The sequence below is a fragment of the Colius striatus genome, chromosome 5 (genome assembly GCF_028858725.1).
Source record: "Colius striatus isolate bColStr4 chromosome 5, bColStr4.1.hap1, whole genome shotgun sequence".
Lineage (NCBI taxonomy): Eukaryota > Metazoa > Chordata > Aves > Coliiformes > Coliidae > Colius > Colius striatus.
The window spans coordinates 28,105,627-28,123,251 of NC_084763.1; the positions used below are offsets into that span (position 1 = coordinate 28,105,627).

Below are 17,625 nucleotides of genomic sequence, written 5' to 3' on the forward strand. Positions count from 1 at the left end.
GGATGCCTGATGTTTCAGTTGATGCATCACTTCTGTTACAGGTTGGAAGAGGAACCATACTTTCCTTCAGCTCAGACAATACTTACTAAATGGATAATGAATGTACCATTCTAACTTTTAATTATTTTCTTATTCAAAACAAACTACTGGAAAACACCACTTTTTTCCTTTTTTTACTCTTTTTTTTTTTCTTTCTTTCTTACATGTCATTCAGTCTCTCATGAAATCAAGAGTGTTAGCTGGATGACAGAGAAATATACACTGCTGAGTTACTACAACAATAATTTTACACCATCTGAAAAAAAAAAAAGAGCTGTACAACAACTTTCCAGACATCAAACTTCTTACATTAACGATGACAGACCACTATTGATTCTGATGTTGTGCAATTACCAAACTCCATTCACTTGTCAAAGAAAAAAAAAATTCAAGTTAATCATCTGCAGATTACATTCTCCTGGTTTTCTTCATTCATTGTTCTCACAGTGAACATATCCATTAAAAAGTAAAGAATTCCTTTTATTCTCAACACAATTCTAAAGATACCATAAAGCAAAAAAAACCAGGGAAGGGTGAAAACTACAGTAGTCATTAACATACACTTACGTGCACTACAGAAAATAGCATCCTTAACTTCTATTTTTACCATAACAGGGAAGTGGGAGACCATTACTAAAACAAAACAGTTACTTAAAATTCATCCTAAAGCCTAGTCAAATCATACAGTCCAGCCATCCACCAAATATTCTTTAGCATTTTAATGAGAAATCATGTGAATTTTTGTAATCAATGAAAACACTTCTGGGTTTTCTGGAGAAGCCAGCAGTGCTATAGAGTTCACCACATCAATTACCACAGTCTTAAAAGAGTTATTTACCCAGCTCAGAGCAGCAATCTGACTCTGCCCAGCTACTGAATGCACCAGTCTACTTCAAGACAGAGATTATTACAAGAAAAACAGTGGGAAATTAAATATGAAAACTACGCATTTCTATGGAAACGAAAGTTTTCTTTTGGCTACGTGTACAATCCCTATTATGGAGGAATACCAAACTATAGAGAATCTGCATTTTGAAGTAGAGGATGCAGAGAGAAGATTCAGTCCTTTATAAGCTTCTCAAAGAAATGCACTAGGGTTTGCACGAGGATCCTTTTGGTTTCTGTATCTGTAAGTCAGCCAGACTCCCAGAATCTGAGAACAAAAAACAAAGATGATATTAAGCAGAGAGTCTCCACTCCATCTTCCATCAGTTTTACAAAACCTGTTTTAAACATAAAACCCTAACAATTTTCAGTACACAAACTTAGGTTTTTTAACTATTGCTCAAAATGTGCAACCACACATCATCCTTCTTTATCAGCAAAAAAGAATGCTCATACCTAAACCAGCAAGAATGACAAAACAAAAAAAGCCAAAACTTTATCTGCAATAAATGTAAAATATTTCTCATAGGCATGTCTAGCATTAAATATTCTTTCCCCTCCCTAAATGGTATTCATAAACCTCCTCCTAATTGTTCCATTTTACAGTTACCACTTAACTATAAGAATGTTTTTCTAGTACATTTTCAAATCCTGTTGTTCCCTCCAACTACCTCTCCCCTTCCCCGCAACTTCACTTTTTTAGTAGAGAAAATGAGGGCAGATGCCAGAGTGATTCTGTTTAAGTTGCTGTACTATCTACAGACCTTCTGAAAACTGCCCGAAGCAGCAGGAAGAATATTTTCACATGGTCTACTAGGGAGTTACAAAACACCTGCTTTGAGGGCTTTTATTCACTGATCAATAAAGCAAGTCTAGGTATCACCTGGATACTAAAGCAAAGAGTCAAAGACCTTTTTAAGCTGGTGTTTAAATTACAATTCACTCATCATGAAACTGTATCTCTGCAATAGAGGAGGCACAAAAAATCCCCTAAAAACCCAAACCCAAAAACCCCCAAAGACAGTGTGTGTGTGACTTGGAGGAAGCAGGAAGAACAAAGGAACAAGGTAAAACAACACCACCCTTTTTATTACTTTTGGAGAATGCTAAACCTGAATAGTAACTTTCTGCAAAACTTAAAACTTTACAGCACCACACTTTAATGTGGTACCTAGCTGTGGCTTATAGTCTAAATAACATAAAGTTGCAAGAGTGCTCAGTATTGAATAAAGACAAGCCCTCCTTTTGACAGGCTTAAGCAAGATGATATTCTGAAAAAATTTGACCTACTTCATTATTGGACCCTTGAGATAGTACTGAGAGTTCGTGTAATAAACTCCCTGAAATTAACCATTTCTCAAACCAAAGCCTTAAAAGTAGGGAAAAATGCACTCAATTTTCTAACCTACTACTCACCTCTGTGAAACTGAAGAAGAGACCTATGCCTCCGACGTATCTCAGCACCATCCCAGAATATTCTTCCATTATTGGTGCACATGGTTGACACTGGTGACTTCTAAAACAATCCTGTAGCAGACACAGACCATTGCACTCCATTTTCTGATGACATTTCATTGATTGAAAGCATCTAGTCAGCTCTATAGAAGACTGTCAGCCATAGACAATAGCAGTTTTTAAAGACTCCAAAAAAGCAAGTATATGTATGATGCTGGAGTACAACCTTTGCAGAGTGCTCTGTGATTACGTTTCCAGTGAGTTAACTAAAGAGTTTAGTATCAATGTAATAACTACCTCATATATTAAAAATAAACTCTCCAGCAATTATGAAGAGAGTTGTAGACATCTGAACAAACACAATTGAGTTTTAAGTTTTTTCATCCTTGAACTTACAGAGAAGCAGGTTTCATTTGGATCAAAAACTCTGAATCCACAACAATTCAGATTTCTCTCAATATCTGTCCTCGCGCTGTCAGTGTTATTCCATCCCACCTCTAGCAGGTGACTCTGGAAGGCAAAAGCAAATACACATTAATTGAACTGGTTTGCATTTCATTGGAAAACAATATATTAGGCCAAGTTAATGATTTCCTAACTAAAACCTTCAGATCCTGAAGTCCAATAAGATAATATATTATTAAAGAATGACCTGAATGTTCAAATGGCTTGTGTAGCTAATGAAACAGCAGCATTCAGCACCAGTACACTCGTATAATTAATTTTCTTTAGTAATAATTAATTTTCTTCATTTCTTTTTCTTAAACCCAATAAAAGCACTAACAAAGGAACATGCAACTAATCTACCTGACTGCTCAGACTTGAAACAAAAAGTGTGCTTACATGTAGGAAGCTGATTATTTAGCCATTGTACCCTTGTCTGCTTCTTTTGCATACAAATTAGTATCCACACCTCATGTTGGCTTCTACACTTAGGGACATCTCTATTCCTAATGTTGTTACAACCTTCTCAGTTACACAAGAACAATTCAGTAGCTTTATCATCTTTACATTATGATTACTGATTTCATGAGTTTATCTGGAATTACTGAATACATAACATAGTAAAAATATCATGCTGCGACATTTGTGACTAAATATACTGAGGACAAACAAAACTATATTAAAAAAAATCTTAAAAATAAAAAGACAGCTGAAAGTAATGTTAGAACCCAGTAGTATTTCTTTCTGGCTACCACAGCCAAGCACTGCCTAAAGTCTAGTCCTTATTTAAAATGGATAATGCCAATTTTCTTAAAATATGCTTGCCCTATTTTGTGGAAAACTATATATCATAGAATCATTGAATGGTAAGGTTGGATGGGACCTTTAGAGATCATTATTAAAAATATGCATATGTACATATATTTTTACAGCATATGCTATAGATTAACTGGTAAGTCAAGAAACTTTTCTTACCTGCTGTTCCTTGTTTAGTGCCAAACAGGCACAGGAGACAGAAAACTGGACAATAAAGTCTAGCAAAAGAATAATCATGTACTGAAAGTAGTAGTTAAGGATACGTTGTCAAATTAATCTTGTTTTTATAACACATATGCCTAATGGTATTCCTCATTTAATTGCATAACAATAGGTCATTTAAAATAAAATCATTATAAAGTATGTTCTGACTAAAGGTGGAAAAAATGACCTAAATCGTGTTCCCAGAACTCAATCACCATATATTTTCATATAATCATAGAATGGTAGGGGTTGGAAGGGACCTTTAGAGATCACCTAGTCCAACCTCCATGCAGAGGCAGGTTCACCTAGATCAGGTCACATAGGAACATGGCCAGACAGGTCTCAAAGACCTCCAAGGAAGGAGATTCCACACCCTCCCTGGGCAGCCTGTGCCAGGGCTCCATCACCCTCACAGCAAAATAGTTTTTTCTTATATTTAAATGGAACTTTTTGTGTTCCAGTTTCATCCCATTACCCCTTGTCCTGTTACTAGATACCGTAGAAAAAATGGATGCCCCAACCTCCTTTTTCTCTTTTCGGCTTCTACTACACATAGCTGGTACTTCCGGGTTAGATGTTTCTTGCCTAGCAAGAGAACATGAGCAGAGAAATCAATATAAGGAGCTTTAAGAGAGAAAAATCTACAGCTAATTTCTTCAGCTTTAGAGACTCACGTTGTCATGCCAAGATGCTCGACTTCAGTAAAGAAAATACTTTTTTGGGCATTGCATATTTTGAATTTTTTCTCCAATGACATAGTCTTGCAATTAATTACAAAAGATAATTTCAGCCTATTTTTTTTCTTAAAGTGAAAGTTGTTTTTGGAACACAGGCTCACATACTTTGGGACTATGGCATCTGAAAACAGTATACACCAAAAAGAACAAACTTTGATACTAATGATCACATTTTGAAAGTCAGACGCTGTCTTCACAATTTGGCTGCTCTGTTTGAAAGCAGATACTTGGCTCATGCAATTACACAGCGTATAAATTGGTGGTCACTGCTCATTCGTAGACCACAACCAGAAAAATAAAAATTTTACCTGATGAATCTCTTTCCTCATCCAAACAGACTGATTTTGTCATGCAAGGCAGCACCACAGACTGCTTACACAGCGTCAGTAAGCATAAGAAGGCAAAGCACACCGAGAAGGTGGGTGCTCATTTCTAGTCTGGATTTGCAACTCAAGACTAGATATGAAACTAAAGTGCTGCTTGACATCCTGTAGTACTTACAATGCACTCCCCTGCCAGTTACAACCAGCTTACTATCTGGAAGTATCACCTTTCTCTACTGTTAAACATTAACAATTCACATAGAGCTCAGTGTAGGGTGAAACACACAGTAAGAAGCATCTGTGATACAGTGACCCACCACAAAAACTCTCAATTTTTTTTTTTTAAGAGGCTACATTAATACTTCTGTTTTCAGAGCACAAACAAGGGAGAAAAAAGGGAAGCTAGAATGAAGTTTAAGAGGAAGGATGCCTAGTTTAGACTGCACTTGACCAAAATAAGATTGTGAATTTCTGTTCTGTTTCCGAAGCACCTCCTCATCAGTCTCAGTTGACATGGCTTGAACCAAGCTGCAATCCATGTAATAGATCAGAAGGATACAAAGAATAGCAATACTTGATGATGTTTCACTGCACCAATCAGTCCAACTAAGGCAATAAAGAAAAGGAAGACTCCTACTGCAATCACCACTCCGACGACTCTGAAACTAGAGATGAGGCCGAAGCCGATTCCCCATGCCGCAATTCCAATCAGCAGCAGGCTTACCAGCTGGAAGGAAGAAAAAACAAAATGTTAGTCTGCATATTAGAAGAGGCTCAACATAAACACAGCTACATTCTGTACATTAAAGTTGCTATTCTAAAACTACAATTTTTCTTTCCAGTGCACACAGAAGTAGTACAACTCGTAACAAATCAGTCTTCCATCAGAGAGAGAACTTCAGTTCCAGACGTTTTAAGGCACACATACTCTTCAATTCATCACCTTTAATTCACAGAACGCAAGAGGAAAACTCAAGATGTTTTCTGAACCAGAGGAAGTGTACTTCAAGGAAATAAGATATATGGCTCCACAGTTCCTAACGTGTAAAAAAAGTACATTTTTCCAAAATCTACTGTAATCAGGAATACAGCTGTATTAATTCATTAGAAAAGCTTCTACATAGTTGATAATATAACACAACTGTTAACAAGGACACACGAAAATACTTTGTATCTCAAGGACTTAACGTAGTAAAACAATAAAGGTTCCCTGTCTCCACTACATATTTCTTCAAGAACACAGCTCTGCTGTTAAGGCAATTCTACCTCAATGCCCAAAACACTCATATGCTGTTTCCTTCCTTTTAAACATGGTATTCAGTGAAGGCAGGCTGAATCTATCCCAGTTAGTTTACTGGGATTTATTGTTTATATGGGCAGGAAGCTCCAGCCTTTCCTGTTTCCTTTCCATGCCAAAAACACAGAACAAACAAACAAAAAAAAATTCCAACATGAAAAGCTGCAGAGAAATCTGTACTGAGGTACAGCAGGAGGGAAGCTGCACACAAAGCCATCCCAGATGCTCAGTATTCAAGATGCCCAACACTCTCTTTTTTGAAACCCACTTAGACCTATGTATCACATACCACCCATTATACTCTCTGTTAAATAACACCATTTCAAAATGCAAGTTTTAGCTTTCCAAAACCCTGACCTCACCAAAAGTACTAAGAAGTTGGATGATTATTACACACCATCCCTCTCAAGGAAAAAAATGCACAAACAAAAACCACCTCAACAACAAAACAGTAAGCACTTGGTTTAGTCTAACTACTTGGCTTTCTTTGACAACAACTACAGAGCAAGCACTTACACTTGTTCACCAGTTTCCATTCAGACAAAAACACATCTCATGATATTTTACTGCTTATCTGGAGGGAGCGGGAAGGGAAGATATTCCAGCTTACCTGTTCAGTCTCCTTACCCTACAGAAGGGCATTTTTGTTGTTTTTTCCACCTTCTACAAGGCTGACCTATGCAGTGCTGCTTTTGAAACATGGAATCTACGATAACATCAAGCAAGCTAGTAAAATAAGTAGCGATGCCCATCGAAATCAAAACACAGTGGGTGTTTTTTCATGTGTTCACACAGGAACACTCTGAAAAAAACTTTTTTACCAAAAGTCCGTATTCTACAGAAGAAATTTAAGACAGTCTGCAAGAAAAAGAAAATCTTTTTCATACCTACATATCTCTCTCTCATCGCACAAAGCTACAAAAGGTAAGCCTTAATCACCAGGCCAAGATCTTGTGAATCTAAATTACAGAGAGGAGGAAGAAAAATAAGAGACCTAAACAAAATTTGTGCCTAAAGCACCTACAGGATCAAGGTGGTGTATGAGCTCCACGGTACCAGTTACTTCCTCCTGCTCTCATCTTGACTTCCATTATTCTGATGATACCTACATGAAATTCATTTTTCTGACAGTAACAGTTATTACCATGATTCTGGAACCAAAAGCTTTTCTTGTAAAAGCAGACACATACCAAATCTAGAACTGCTACAGTTTGCAAGCAGGGAAAAAACTCTCTCTGGCTTTTAAAGCCATATTGACTCCCAGATGTTCAGCAATGAGGTGACTGGCTTTGAAAAATAAAACAACATAAATGAGTTTAGTTTCTGATTATAGTTTTAGAGTCATCAGTCTCATTTTCAAGCTTTACCTCCACGGTACCAAAGCTATATTTTCTCTTCTTTCACATGATAAGAGTTGTCCATTGTCCAATTCATTAATCTGGAAATCCAGTATGATCACAGATCCATGCTATTGGGCTCGGGTTGGCAAGCTATGTGAAAACACTGTATCCAGACATAACTGTCCAGGCAGACATAACTTGGATCAAAATAACTGTCAGCTACTCCAATTTGGGCCACTGGAAAATCATGGGAAACTGACTTTGTATTTTGAAACTGAAATGGAGACTGCAAAAGTTTACAAAGCATTCCAGAAACAAATTTAGTAAGTTTCTGACTCCGTCTGTTGACTGGAACATGAAATTATGGTTATCCCTTAATTTTCTGGTTTGGATTTGACTATCTGAATGTTGAAAAATAATACTACATATCTATATAGTTTCAGATCATTTTATAGTGCCAGAATATGAAAACTAAACACTAAACTAAACAGGTAAAATAACTTAAGCTGTTTTGGGAAGAGGTTTTACAAGTCTGTAGAACATTTCAACGCTCATGGTGCTTGGCACTGTTTGGCCACTAGAAATCACTACTTGACAGTGCTTATTCTAGTGCTTTGAAACAAAAGGATGTAGATGCAATATTTCTAAAAGTGAAGCTGCTTAAGAATTTCTAGTAAAATGTACCTGAAACAAAATTCCTTAGTGACCCTAGCTACTTTGGAATAAGTAATTTGTACATTCTAAACATACAAGCTTTTTTTTCTTATTAAAACGTTAACTATTTCTGTTTTTAAAAGACAAAAAAAAAGAGAAAAAGGACTCTACAGAGCTTCTGAATGTCACATTTTACTTTTACTGAAACCATATTTCACAGCACCAGAACTCCCACCAAAAAAATAGTGTCACCCTTGGAAGACTGAAGTACCACATGAAACTCCATTTCACCTACATGAGTAAAATTCAAGTATTTCCTTGATAAGCCTACCAGGAATGCATGATATCACAGACCAGTTTTCAGTGATTAGGACTGATCCTGTTTCCCACAGGAACCTCCTTAGGAAGTTGAAAAGGCGTGAATTGGAGAAATAGGCTGAAGGACACCCAGCTGGACTGCTGAGTTTTAAGACTATTAAAAGATGGCTCAGCAACCAGCTGGTAACAGGAAAGGAGTACCACAAAGGCTGATACTGGGGCCACTATTATACAGAATCCCCATCAACAACCCGGGTAGTAGGTCAGAATGAATTCTTAGAAAATTTGTGGATGATGCTAAACAAGGAAGAGCGACTGACTCCCCAAATATTATTTAACTTAGGTAAGTCTTGACAAGTTTGAGGAATAAGCCAGCAGGAACCTCACAAAATGTAAAATTCCACTGCTGGGGTGCTTCAGTGGAGTCTGGGAACAGACTGGTTGAACAACAGTCTTACTGAGATAGACACTGGTTGCCAAGCTGAACATGAGCCAAGAGTCTGCTCTCATCACACATCAGGAAAGCCAAGAGGAGTGCAATCAAAGGAAACTCACTGCTGGTGAGACTTGAGCTCAAATACTGCATCCTATTTCAAGCCTCCCAGTTGAAAAGGAATTTGAGAACCCGGAAGGAGGCACCAAAATGGCATGGAGCCTCGAGGATGACATTTGAGAAACAGCTGGTGAAGCTGGGCTTCTGTGGTCTGACAAAAAGACAGCCTAGGCATAATCTAATAGCAACTGAAGCTGAGTTACAAAAACAATGGAGGCAAACTCTTCTCAGTATTAATGGACCACAAAACAAAAGGCAACAGCCACAAGTAATGGCTTATAAGTTTCAGACTGGACAGTAGAAAAAACATGTGCAAGGTAGTCTGATGCTGTATTTGAACAGGTGATAAGCTTTCTTCTCTGAGGCTTTCAAGACTCAGTAGACAAACCACTGCTGCAAATGAGTGTCATTCATAATTCCGCTCTGAGCAGGAGGCTGGACAGATGAGCCCCAGAAGTCCCTTGCAACCGACGCTCCCACACATCACAGCCAATTTTTCCACCATGGAAACTTTGGCACTCCCCACACCAAAAAAATCTAAGTTTTAACAGGCAGATAATCAACAAATTTAGTACTTACCAAGGACTCTTCTGTACCATTATTTATCATTCTGTACCTCATTAAATAGATACTACTCCTAAACCCTGTATCAACAAAACACCTTCTTACAAGCTGTAAGAAAGTCTCTCAACAAAAGAGCAATGAATGACTCTTCAGAAGTACTTACACAACTATTCACTGAAGGCATCTTTACACAGAAAGCCAACAGGCATTAAGAGCAAAAGAATTTATTACAAACTCAGACTGCAGCAATCTGTCCCACAGAGAGATGCTACAAGCATATTCTGTCCACAAACCAGAAAAGCAACACAAAGCCATGGAAGTCGGGGTTGGGAGGGAGGGAATAGTATTTTAAATTTAATATCCTCATTTACTGTGTACCATCTTTTCCAGCCATACAAACTCTAGCAACCTTATTTAAAAGGCATACATGCAAACACGGCCTTAATGTAATCCTATACATAAACTCATCAATTTGAAATTAAGTAAATGCTCTACCAGAACAAACCTATAGGTAGCACAAACCCTAAGTGAAGGTCAGTTGTTTTTACTATTAGACTGAGACTTTTTCTATGGAGTCAAAAGAAACAAATTAAGAAAATTAAGCATATTGCCAACAGACAAAATGTTACTCCAATGTCAATCTCTAAAAAAAAAAATTTAAGGACTGTGAATTGAAGATCAGTGCAATGAATCACACTCCAATTTAAGTGACTGCCATTAATTCCTTTCTATACATACAGATATACACACACACTCACCCCCCAGGGAATTTCAGAGATGTTTCAAGAAATGCCAACTTCTAGACAATAAAGAATTTCTTTGTCACATAGATGAAGTCATCACAAGTTTGATTGTCCTGTTCACTTCTAAAGATGACTAAAGCTTTAGTCTTTACAGAGCCTGTCAGGATTCCCTTTCCCCTTACTGTTGCATCATTTATTACTTCTTAAAAAAAAAACAAAAAACAAAAAAAAAACAAACCCCCCCCCCACAACACACCAAAAAAACCCAAAAAAACAAATCCGCAAAAAACTGCCCACCAACCAAAAACAAAACTCAATCTAATTTGCTCTGCTCTTTACATCCAAGTTCTGCTGCTCATTTCCCTCATTCCTGTACTGGAAAAAGGTATTTGTCTTCACACTTACCCCTACTGTACTTATCCACAAGCTAACAGTCAACATTACAAGAACAAGATTCTGACAAATTATTTCTCTAGACAACACCATTGAGAAACAATTGAAATGCCAAACTCAGTTCCTCCTTCCTTGAACAGCAACCCACAAGCAAATCATCTGTTTTGCCTAACTTTTCAGCATCTCAAGTAGCTTGGACTACTCACTAGGAAGGAAGTCACACGCAAGAGTTAGTGTTCCTGCTGTTTTGTTTTCTCGTAACTTCAGCCCAAAAAGGAGCTAGTAAAAACTGCATTTCACAACTTAAATTTCAAGAAATATAGCCTCACCATTCCTGAGTAAAGAGACTATATAGCATTTGCATCTGATTACACACATGATGAAACACATTCTCCCTAACCCCTCTCTCCACACACAAGCTTATATTCCACTTCTTTTAAGAGGGCTTTAAGGTTTAAACTTCAAATGATATCTATTTTTAAGGCAGAGATTTCTACCACCCTTCCCTTCACCTTGGCCAACTATTTCCACACAGACATAGAGAATCTAGAAGACAATTCTTCTGTTTCCCTGCACATAATGTAAAAATACTATGTTACAACAACAGGCAGTACATAGTATATATAACCTTTAGCAAACTCAAACTAAGCTAAATTGATTTCCATCATAGCTGTAAAAAAACTTTATCTCCTTACAGTACTACTTCAGCTTTACTGAAAGAAAGTTCTGGGTACCTGCAAAGAACTTCTAACAGAAAATAGAATGTTAGACCCTTAAGTGACCTGTTTACATGAGGAGTGATCAATAGTCTGGTTACTGAACAGCTTTGAGATGTATTATGTGGAACAAGCAATTTATGTGCAAGGCAGCATTCCTGTCTCTTATCATGAAAGCCCATTCTTTCATTTTGAAGGCCCAGTTCAGAGTTCTCCCTGTTATCAGCCAATCCTTAGGATCAAGCTGTTTTTGAACATGTAACAAGCTTCTTTCATGTTAAATTGGCAGTGAGACTTAACTCCTGTTCTATACTCCCCGGTCTTTGGAAATGCAAGCTTTCTGCTGTGGGCAAGAGCAACTTATGAAATGTTTACTTTTGCTTGCTTCTTTGTTCATTGTTTTTTAAGAAGTTGTGAAATATTTTCAGGAAGCTCAGTGATCCCACAGATCCTTCTTCCACACATGTATCTCCACCTAAAACAACAGTAGAAAGAAAATAACTAAAGATTTCAGCTACAAGGCTACTACAGCACATGAATAATCACGCTGGTTTAAAAGTGTCTACCTGCACCGTTAGGATGGATGAAAACATCAGTGTTATCAAAACACATAATGTTCCATACAGCTGCCTCCTGTGCCCTGTTGTTGTCCAGTTCTCTCACTAAACATGGTCTCCCTTCCTAGCTCCAAATGCTACATGCAAGGCATGTGAAAAAACAAAAACCCACTCATACCTGGTCTGTAGACCCAGTACATGTCTCAATCCTCAAATCACTGTCACTTTCGCTATAAACTGACACATAGTATAGTTGAGGGCATTCCCAAGCACTGACAAAAAGTCTTAACATATATATCTATTGTTTTGCTGTAGTCACTCTCCTGTGTTCCTGAGCACAGAAATTGCAGAAGCAGGTTCACCTAGATCAGGCCGCATAGGAACATGTCCAAGCAGACATAACCATCAGGATACTAGCAGGCAGGAATTAGAGAAACACAGTTCTTGCCTCATGTGCCAGTTTCTTTCACAGTGGTAAACGAACCTGTGATCTCTTCTTCAGTTCCATTTTGGTTTGTGTAAGGTCGTTTTCAGCTGTGTGACCAGTAAATAGCCTGCTGTTTGCAGTGCCTGGTGGTCTCTGGTCAGCATTTAGGGGTGCAGTGTCAAGACTTTGCCCTAGTCCCAGCCTGTGCTGGGCTGGTCTAATCATCTGAACTGGGTGCTCAGCAGATGGGACAGGTTGCCTTGGAGCCATTTCTTCTGTTCCTAAGGACATTTTGAAGGCGTCAGTATAAGCTGTGCTATCTGTAGTCTTGAGATGTAAATAAAACAGTGGTACAGGTATGCAACAGGGAAGGCTGATGTTGGTCCTGTCAATTTAGTCTGGGGTTTTTTTGGTTTTCTTTTCATTATCTTTTTTTGTGGCAGGGGGGTTGGACTGTACAATCTCTAAAGGTCCCTTCCAACGCCTACCATTCTATGATTCTACCTGGCTCTGTGTAGCCACTACAGCCATTAATAGAGAATGTGGAAAACAGTCACATTCTCCTTTCCCTAAAAAGTCCAGATGTTCACCTTGCTTCTAACACTGGGTTCCTGTATACCAACAGAAGGGAGATGGAGCTAGCACATCCACACAAAGATGTAACATGCTCACCCCTCTGTGTCAGTAATGATGCAACTAAGACGAACACTATTAAAAACAGTACCACACCAAACTCATACTATCCAAATCAGAGAACTTCTGTACTCATTTTTGTGTACTTCCATAATACAATAAAAGCCATTTTGATGGAGAGGATAGAAATGCACTAATTACACTTTCAAGAACTACTTCACCCAGAGAACATCAGGCAGCAACAGAAAAAAAAAAAAAAACCAACCCACAACACTCTTTCAAATACATTGCTTTGGAAAATGCCACAAAAGCCAGGACCATCTAGAAAACAAAGGCAGAGAAAAAAGTATTAAAAAGTTAATTATTTTGATAGAAGTAATTCTAGTGTTCAGAGAAAACATGGCTGCTCTTGGGGAATGAACTGTACTACTAAAAAATGCACACTTAATAGTAAAGTTTCCACATGTTTTATTTTAAAATCAAATCAAATGTAAGAAAAACTGAAAGGCTGCTTATCAAAACAAGGGCAAGATGTGTACATACTGACAAAAAAAAGCTCAAATTTGCTGCCGCTGCAGCAATAATTCAGTAGCTGCTTGACTAAAACTGTCCAAATGAACTGATTGTGCCTTTTCTTTAATTATTTAACCTAGTGGCCCTGCTACCGCTTCAATTTTACAATACTAGCAAGAGCTTAGGAATTTCTTTCCTCTCTGAAAATTTGGTTTGAAGTAAGACACCAACCATTCACATTTCAACACAACTACTCAAGACTTCCTTGTAAGGAACATTGACTATCTGAGAAAATCCTTATCAAGTTAAAGTGAGCAAATATTGGTGGAGTCAGGATCTGGAGCTCTCATTCTGGAAGATTAGGTGCCTTTAGTTATGTGTACATCCCTGAATTTGGCTGAACTATGTGGGACAGGTATTTTAAACAGTTTGTATGGGTTTGCCAGTCAAGGGGAAATGTAAATACGATTGATTGAATAAATAATGACACATTCCCAAAAGTGGTATTTTAAAGGTCCTTACATGCAGACAGTTCTCCCATGTAAGGCTGTATTCCAACAATACAAGTCATCATATACACACAGAGCCAACAAATGGTCTCTAATATTGTTCTCTGCTCTTCCAATACCCAAAGGAAGCTTATGAAGTCAGCAAGACTCAACATAGATACCAGAATTACTCATATAAAATAAACTTAAACATAGAATTAGGGCTTAAGGGCATTAGCTTAGTCCAGAGAAAAGCCTAAAGTCATCAGCAAAGAATGATAAGCGAGCAATTAGGTTAGTTGGTTTCTGGTTTCTTGCATTAAACCAGTAAGTGAATTCTTACTGCCAGGATATATATTTTTCTTGGTATACTACTGTAAGAAGTAAAACAAGATAGCATTAAAAAAATAATAATAATCAAGCTAAAAGATTCTGTTCTAAGAGTATTTTAAAGAAAGTGGAATATAAACTGTAACCCCCAATATACAGTTCTGAGGGTTAATTAATTCCAAACATAATATGGACATATCAATGGTAGCTAGAAAATCATTCAAGCAGTGTTACTTATCTGACTTTCTGTCCCTTCTTAACCCCACTACTCCTTTCCCATCAGTTATTACTGTTTAAAAAGATGATGATGATCCTGCTCTAGCTGTCTTCTGCATTTTTTTCATGATGGGAAAAAAATAAGCCCATCATTCACTGGGCTGTTGCAGCCCAAGTTTTGTATTGTCAGGGTTTTGTCTAACCAAGGAACAGAAAGCCCCAATTGGTAGATCAACTCCACCAGGCCAACTAAATACCTTAAATGTTCTTTCTGCAACTCACAATTTAAAAGTATTATTCTTGCCACTTGCCTGCAATTCATAGGGGACACAAGCAATAACAATTGGATATTCCAGTTACTATAATTCAAAGAAGTCATTCTTTTCCTTCAGCAAAAACGTGTGTTCTGCATAAGGCAGATGAAAGAATACAAAGTGACACCCACGAGGTAAATTCTACTGAAGGAGACACCAAAGCAAAATTAAGGTCATAGGTGCGTTGTACAGGTATCACAAACAGAACTACAGAGCACTGCAGACGTCCCAGGTTTGCTGAGGCCAAATATTCAAAAGAGCTACCAGATCTCTTACACCTAGTTAATATATAGTAGTAGGAATAAGTGATGGTGTCTTGAGAAAAGACACCTGGCTGTCCATATGACATCAAAATGAGATTTGTCTGTGTATTTTGTTAGGAAGATCCAGATTTTTTTTCACTCTTCTGTCATTCAAGAAACAACATTAACAAGTCTTGCACTGACCCTCCAGTTTACTGAAAAAGGAAATCGGGATGGGACAATTCACCCACTGGGATGGGTCAATCCCATGAAAACTTGGCCACGATGATCTTTCAAAGGCCCCTTCCAACCTGTGCTAATCTGTGACTCTAGCTTGGCATGACAGTCCACATACACTAAACTTACCACCAACTACAGATGCCAAGTGAGATGTTGACTACCTGCTCCCCTCTCTTCTGCCTGAGGGTATCATGGGCAACCTACAGCATCACAGGAATCCCAAGTGACTTTCACAGCAGGTAGGCTGGGCTCCCTAAGCACACTTCAGAGACTTTTTCAGAGACATATTCCACTCTGCTTGATCCTCCAAGGAAGCACATACAATGGCACAGCCAATCTTATATTAAAGGGTTTTGTTCCACTCTTCTCTGAGGGAACAAGGGTCATTGTATATAAGACAGAATAATAATGTAATAACAAACAACTCTAGCTTCAGCACAGGCACTTGTACACCCATTCATGCACCGTCCTGGTGATTACCGCCAGGTCCAGTAACCACCAGGTATGAGAACTGTTTGTTCTGATGAACAATGTTAGACCTGTTTGTCCTCCTGTCTTGCCTTCAGTTGAGATCAGGAAGCGCTTTCAGAAAACCGCCTGTAAGCACTGGCTGGCCCAAATTTCAGTCTGCTTAAAAGTTGTGCCTGAGCTCAGTGCTTGATATGAAACATTAGAGTATATACTACCTCTCCAGATGTGCTGTCAGAGGAAGTCAGTGCATGCACTCCTGTTTCTTGCCATTTTTGGGTTATTTTAATATAGATAATGAGGAAAACATCCATAAGTATGCCACTGTCATAGAGGTTACCGTTCTCTGTTGAAATCAGGTCCTCCAACTTGCTGGAACAAAACCAGGCACCTGCCAGCAAGTCTGTTATTTCAGTTTAGCATACTACATTTTTTTTTCTTCTCGCACATGTTCCCAGCGCCCAGCAGCAGGCAGACTTTACAACTGCCCGGTCTGTCCCCCGAGAGCATAGTTACGAAGGCGCTGGGGTCTTGTCACTCACCAAACTGTATTTATTTCGGTGCTACTCCTTAGCTGAGGAATAACAAAATAAACACTTCACAGTTCACGCCCGGGTTGGTGCAGCGACCTTTCCAGACAAGGAAAATGACACGGTCAGGCCGAGCCACGGGGCCGCCCCGCTTCCAGAGGGGCGCAGGCCGGTCCGGACCGCGGGCGAGGCGGGAGACAAGCACCTCCCCGGGCAAGCGGCGTTCGCCGCGCCGCCCGCCCCCCGCCGCCAGACCGCCCTGGATTTTGATCCCAGGCAGCCACGTCCCCGTGGTGACAATGCGCAGCCCGACCGGTACCACCTTCTCCCCGCTCGCAGCCGGAGGCCGCGGCCGAGACGACTCGGAGCCGCCGCAGTCCCTCAGCCCCTGCCCGCCGCGCGCAGGCCGCAGGGCTCCCCCCCCACCCCACCCCACCCCACCCCACCCCACCCGACCCGACCCGGCGGCGGAACCCGCCGGGCGAGGCAGGCCCCTCCGGAAAGCGCACGGCGACCACACACCGTGTAGAGCAGGTTGAGAGCGCAGAGGCAGTTCTTGGAGCAGGCGAAGCCGCCGCACACCATCGCGCCGCTGCTCCCGCCGCTGCCGCCGCCAAGAGAACCAGCCGGGTGCTGCGAGCGGGCGCGGCCGCAGCAGGTGAGCGGCGCTCGATCGCCGTCCGCCGCCGCCGCGACCGCTGATTGGCCGCTGCCAGGTGCAAAGGTAAAATGGGAAACAACAGGGGGCGGTGCGGCCTGGCCCCGCCCCGCTCGTCACCCGCTATCCGCCCGCCCGCCGCCGAGGGACGGGACGGTGCGCCGCGCTGGGCGTCGGGACCTGTTCCGCTCTTATGGGTGGCTTGTGCACTTACTTTTTTTTCCCCCCTCCCCGGGGTTATGAAAGTCTCTGCAGTCGTGCGCGCTTCGCTCCGTGACTGCAGGACGGTAGAACGCGCCCCGGGCGTCTGCAGGCGCCCAGCCCGGGTTAGGCTGCCGGTGCCCTGCCCGCGGGACAGGCTGCGGAAATGGAAACTCGCTGCGGCTTCACCTCAGGATGGCTGCAGGAGGGTTGGCAGCGCCCCGGCCATTTTGTTGTTTTGGGAAGGAGAGGTTCCTTCTGCCCTTGCAGGAATGGTGACACACGTTTGTGGTGGACGTATCCTCATCCTCTCAGTACTCTAAACGA

The 17,625-nt window shown here is 40.2% G+C and overlaps 1 protein-coding gene across 1 annotated transcript; it reads right to left on the reverse strand.

Moving 5' to 3' along the window:
- Positions 1 to 447: 447 nt before the first annotated feature.
- TSPAN13 (tetraspanin 13) lies at positions 448 to 17,158 on the reverse strand. Its single transcript, XM_061997178.1, has 6 exons — positions 16,962 to 17,158; positions 5,463 to 5,630; positions 3,799 to 3,879; positions 2,776 to 2,889; positions 2,341 to 2,451; positions 448 to 1,192 (listed from the first exon to the last, which is right to left on the reverse strand). The coding sequence occupies exons 1-6, from the start codon at positions 17,022 to 17,024 to the stop codon at positions 1,118 to 1,120; spliced, it is 612 nt and encodes a 203-aa protein (XP_061853162.1). The 5' UTR covers positions 17,025 to 17,158; the 3' UTR covers positions 448 to 1,117.
- Positions 17,159 to 17,625: the final 467 nt, after the last annotated feature.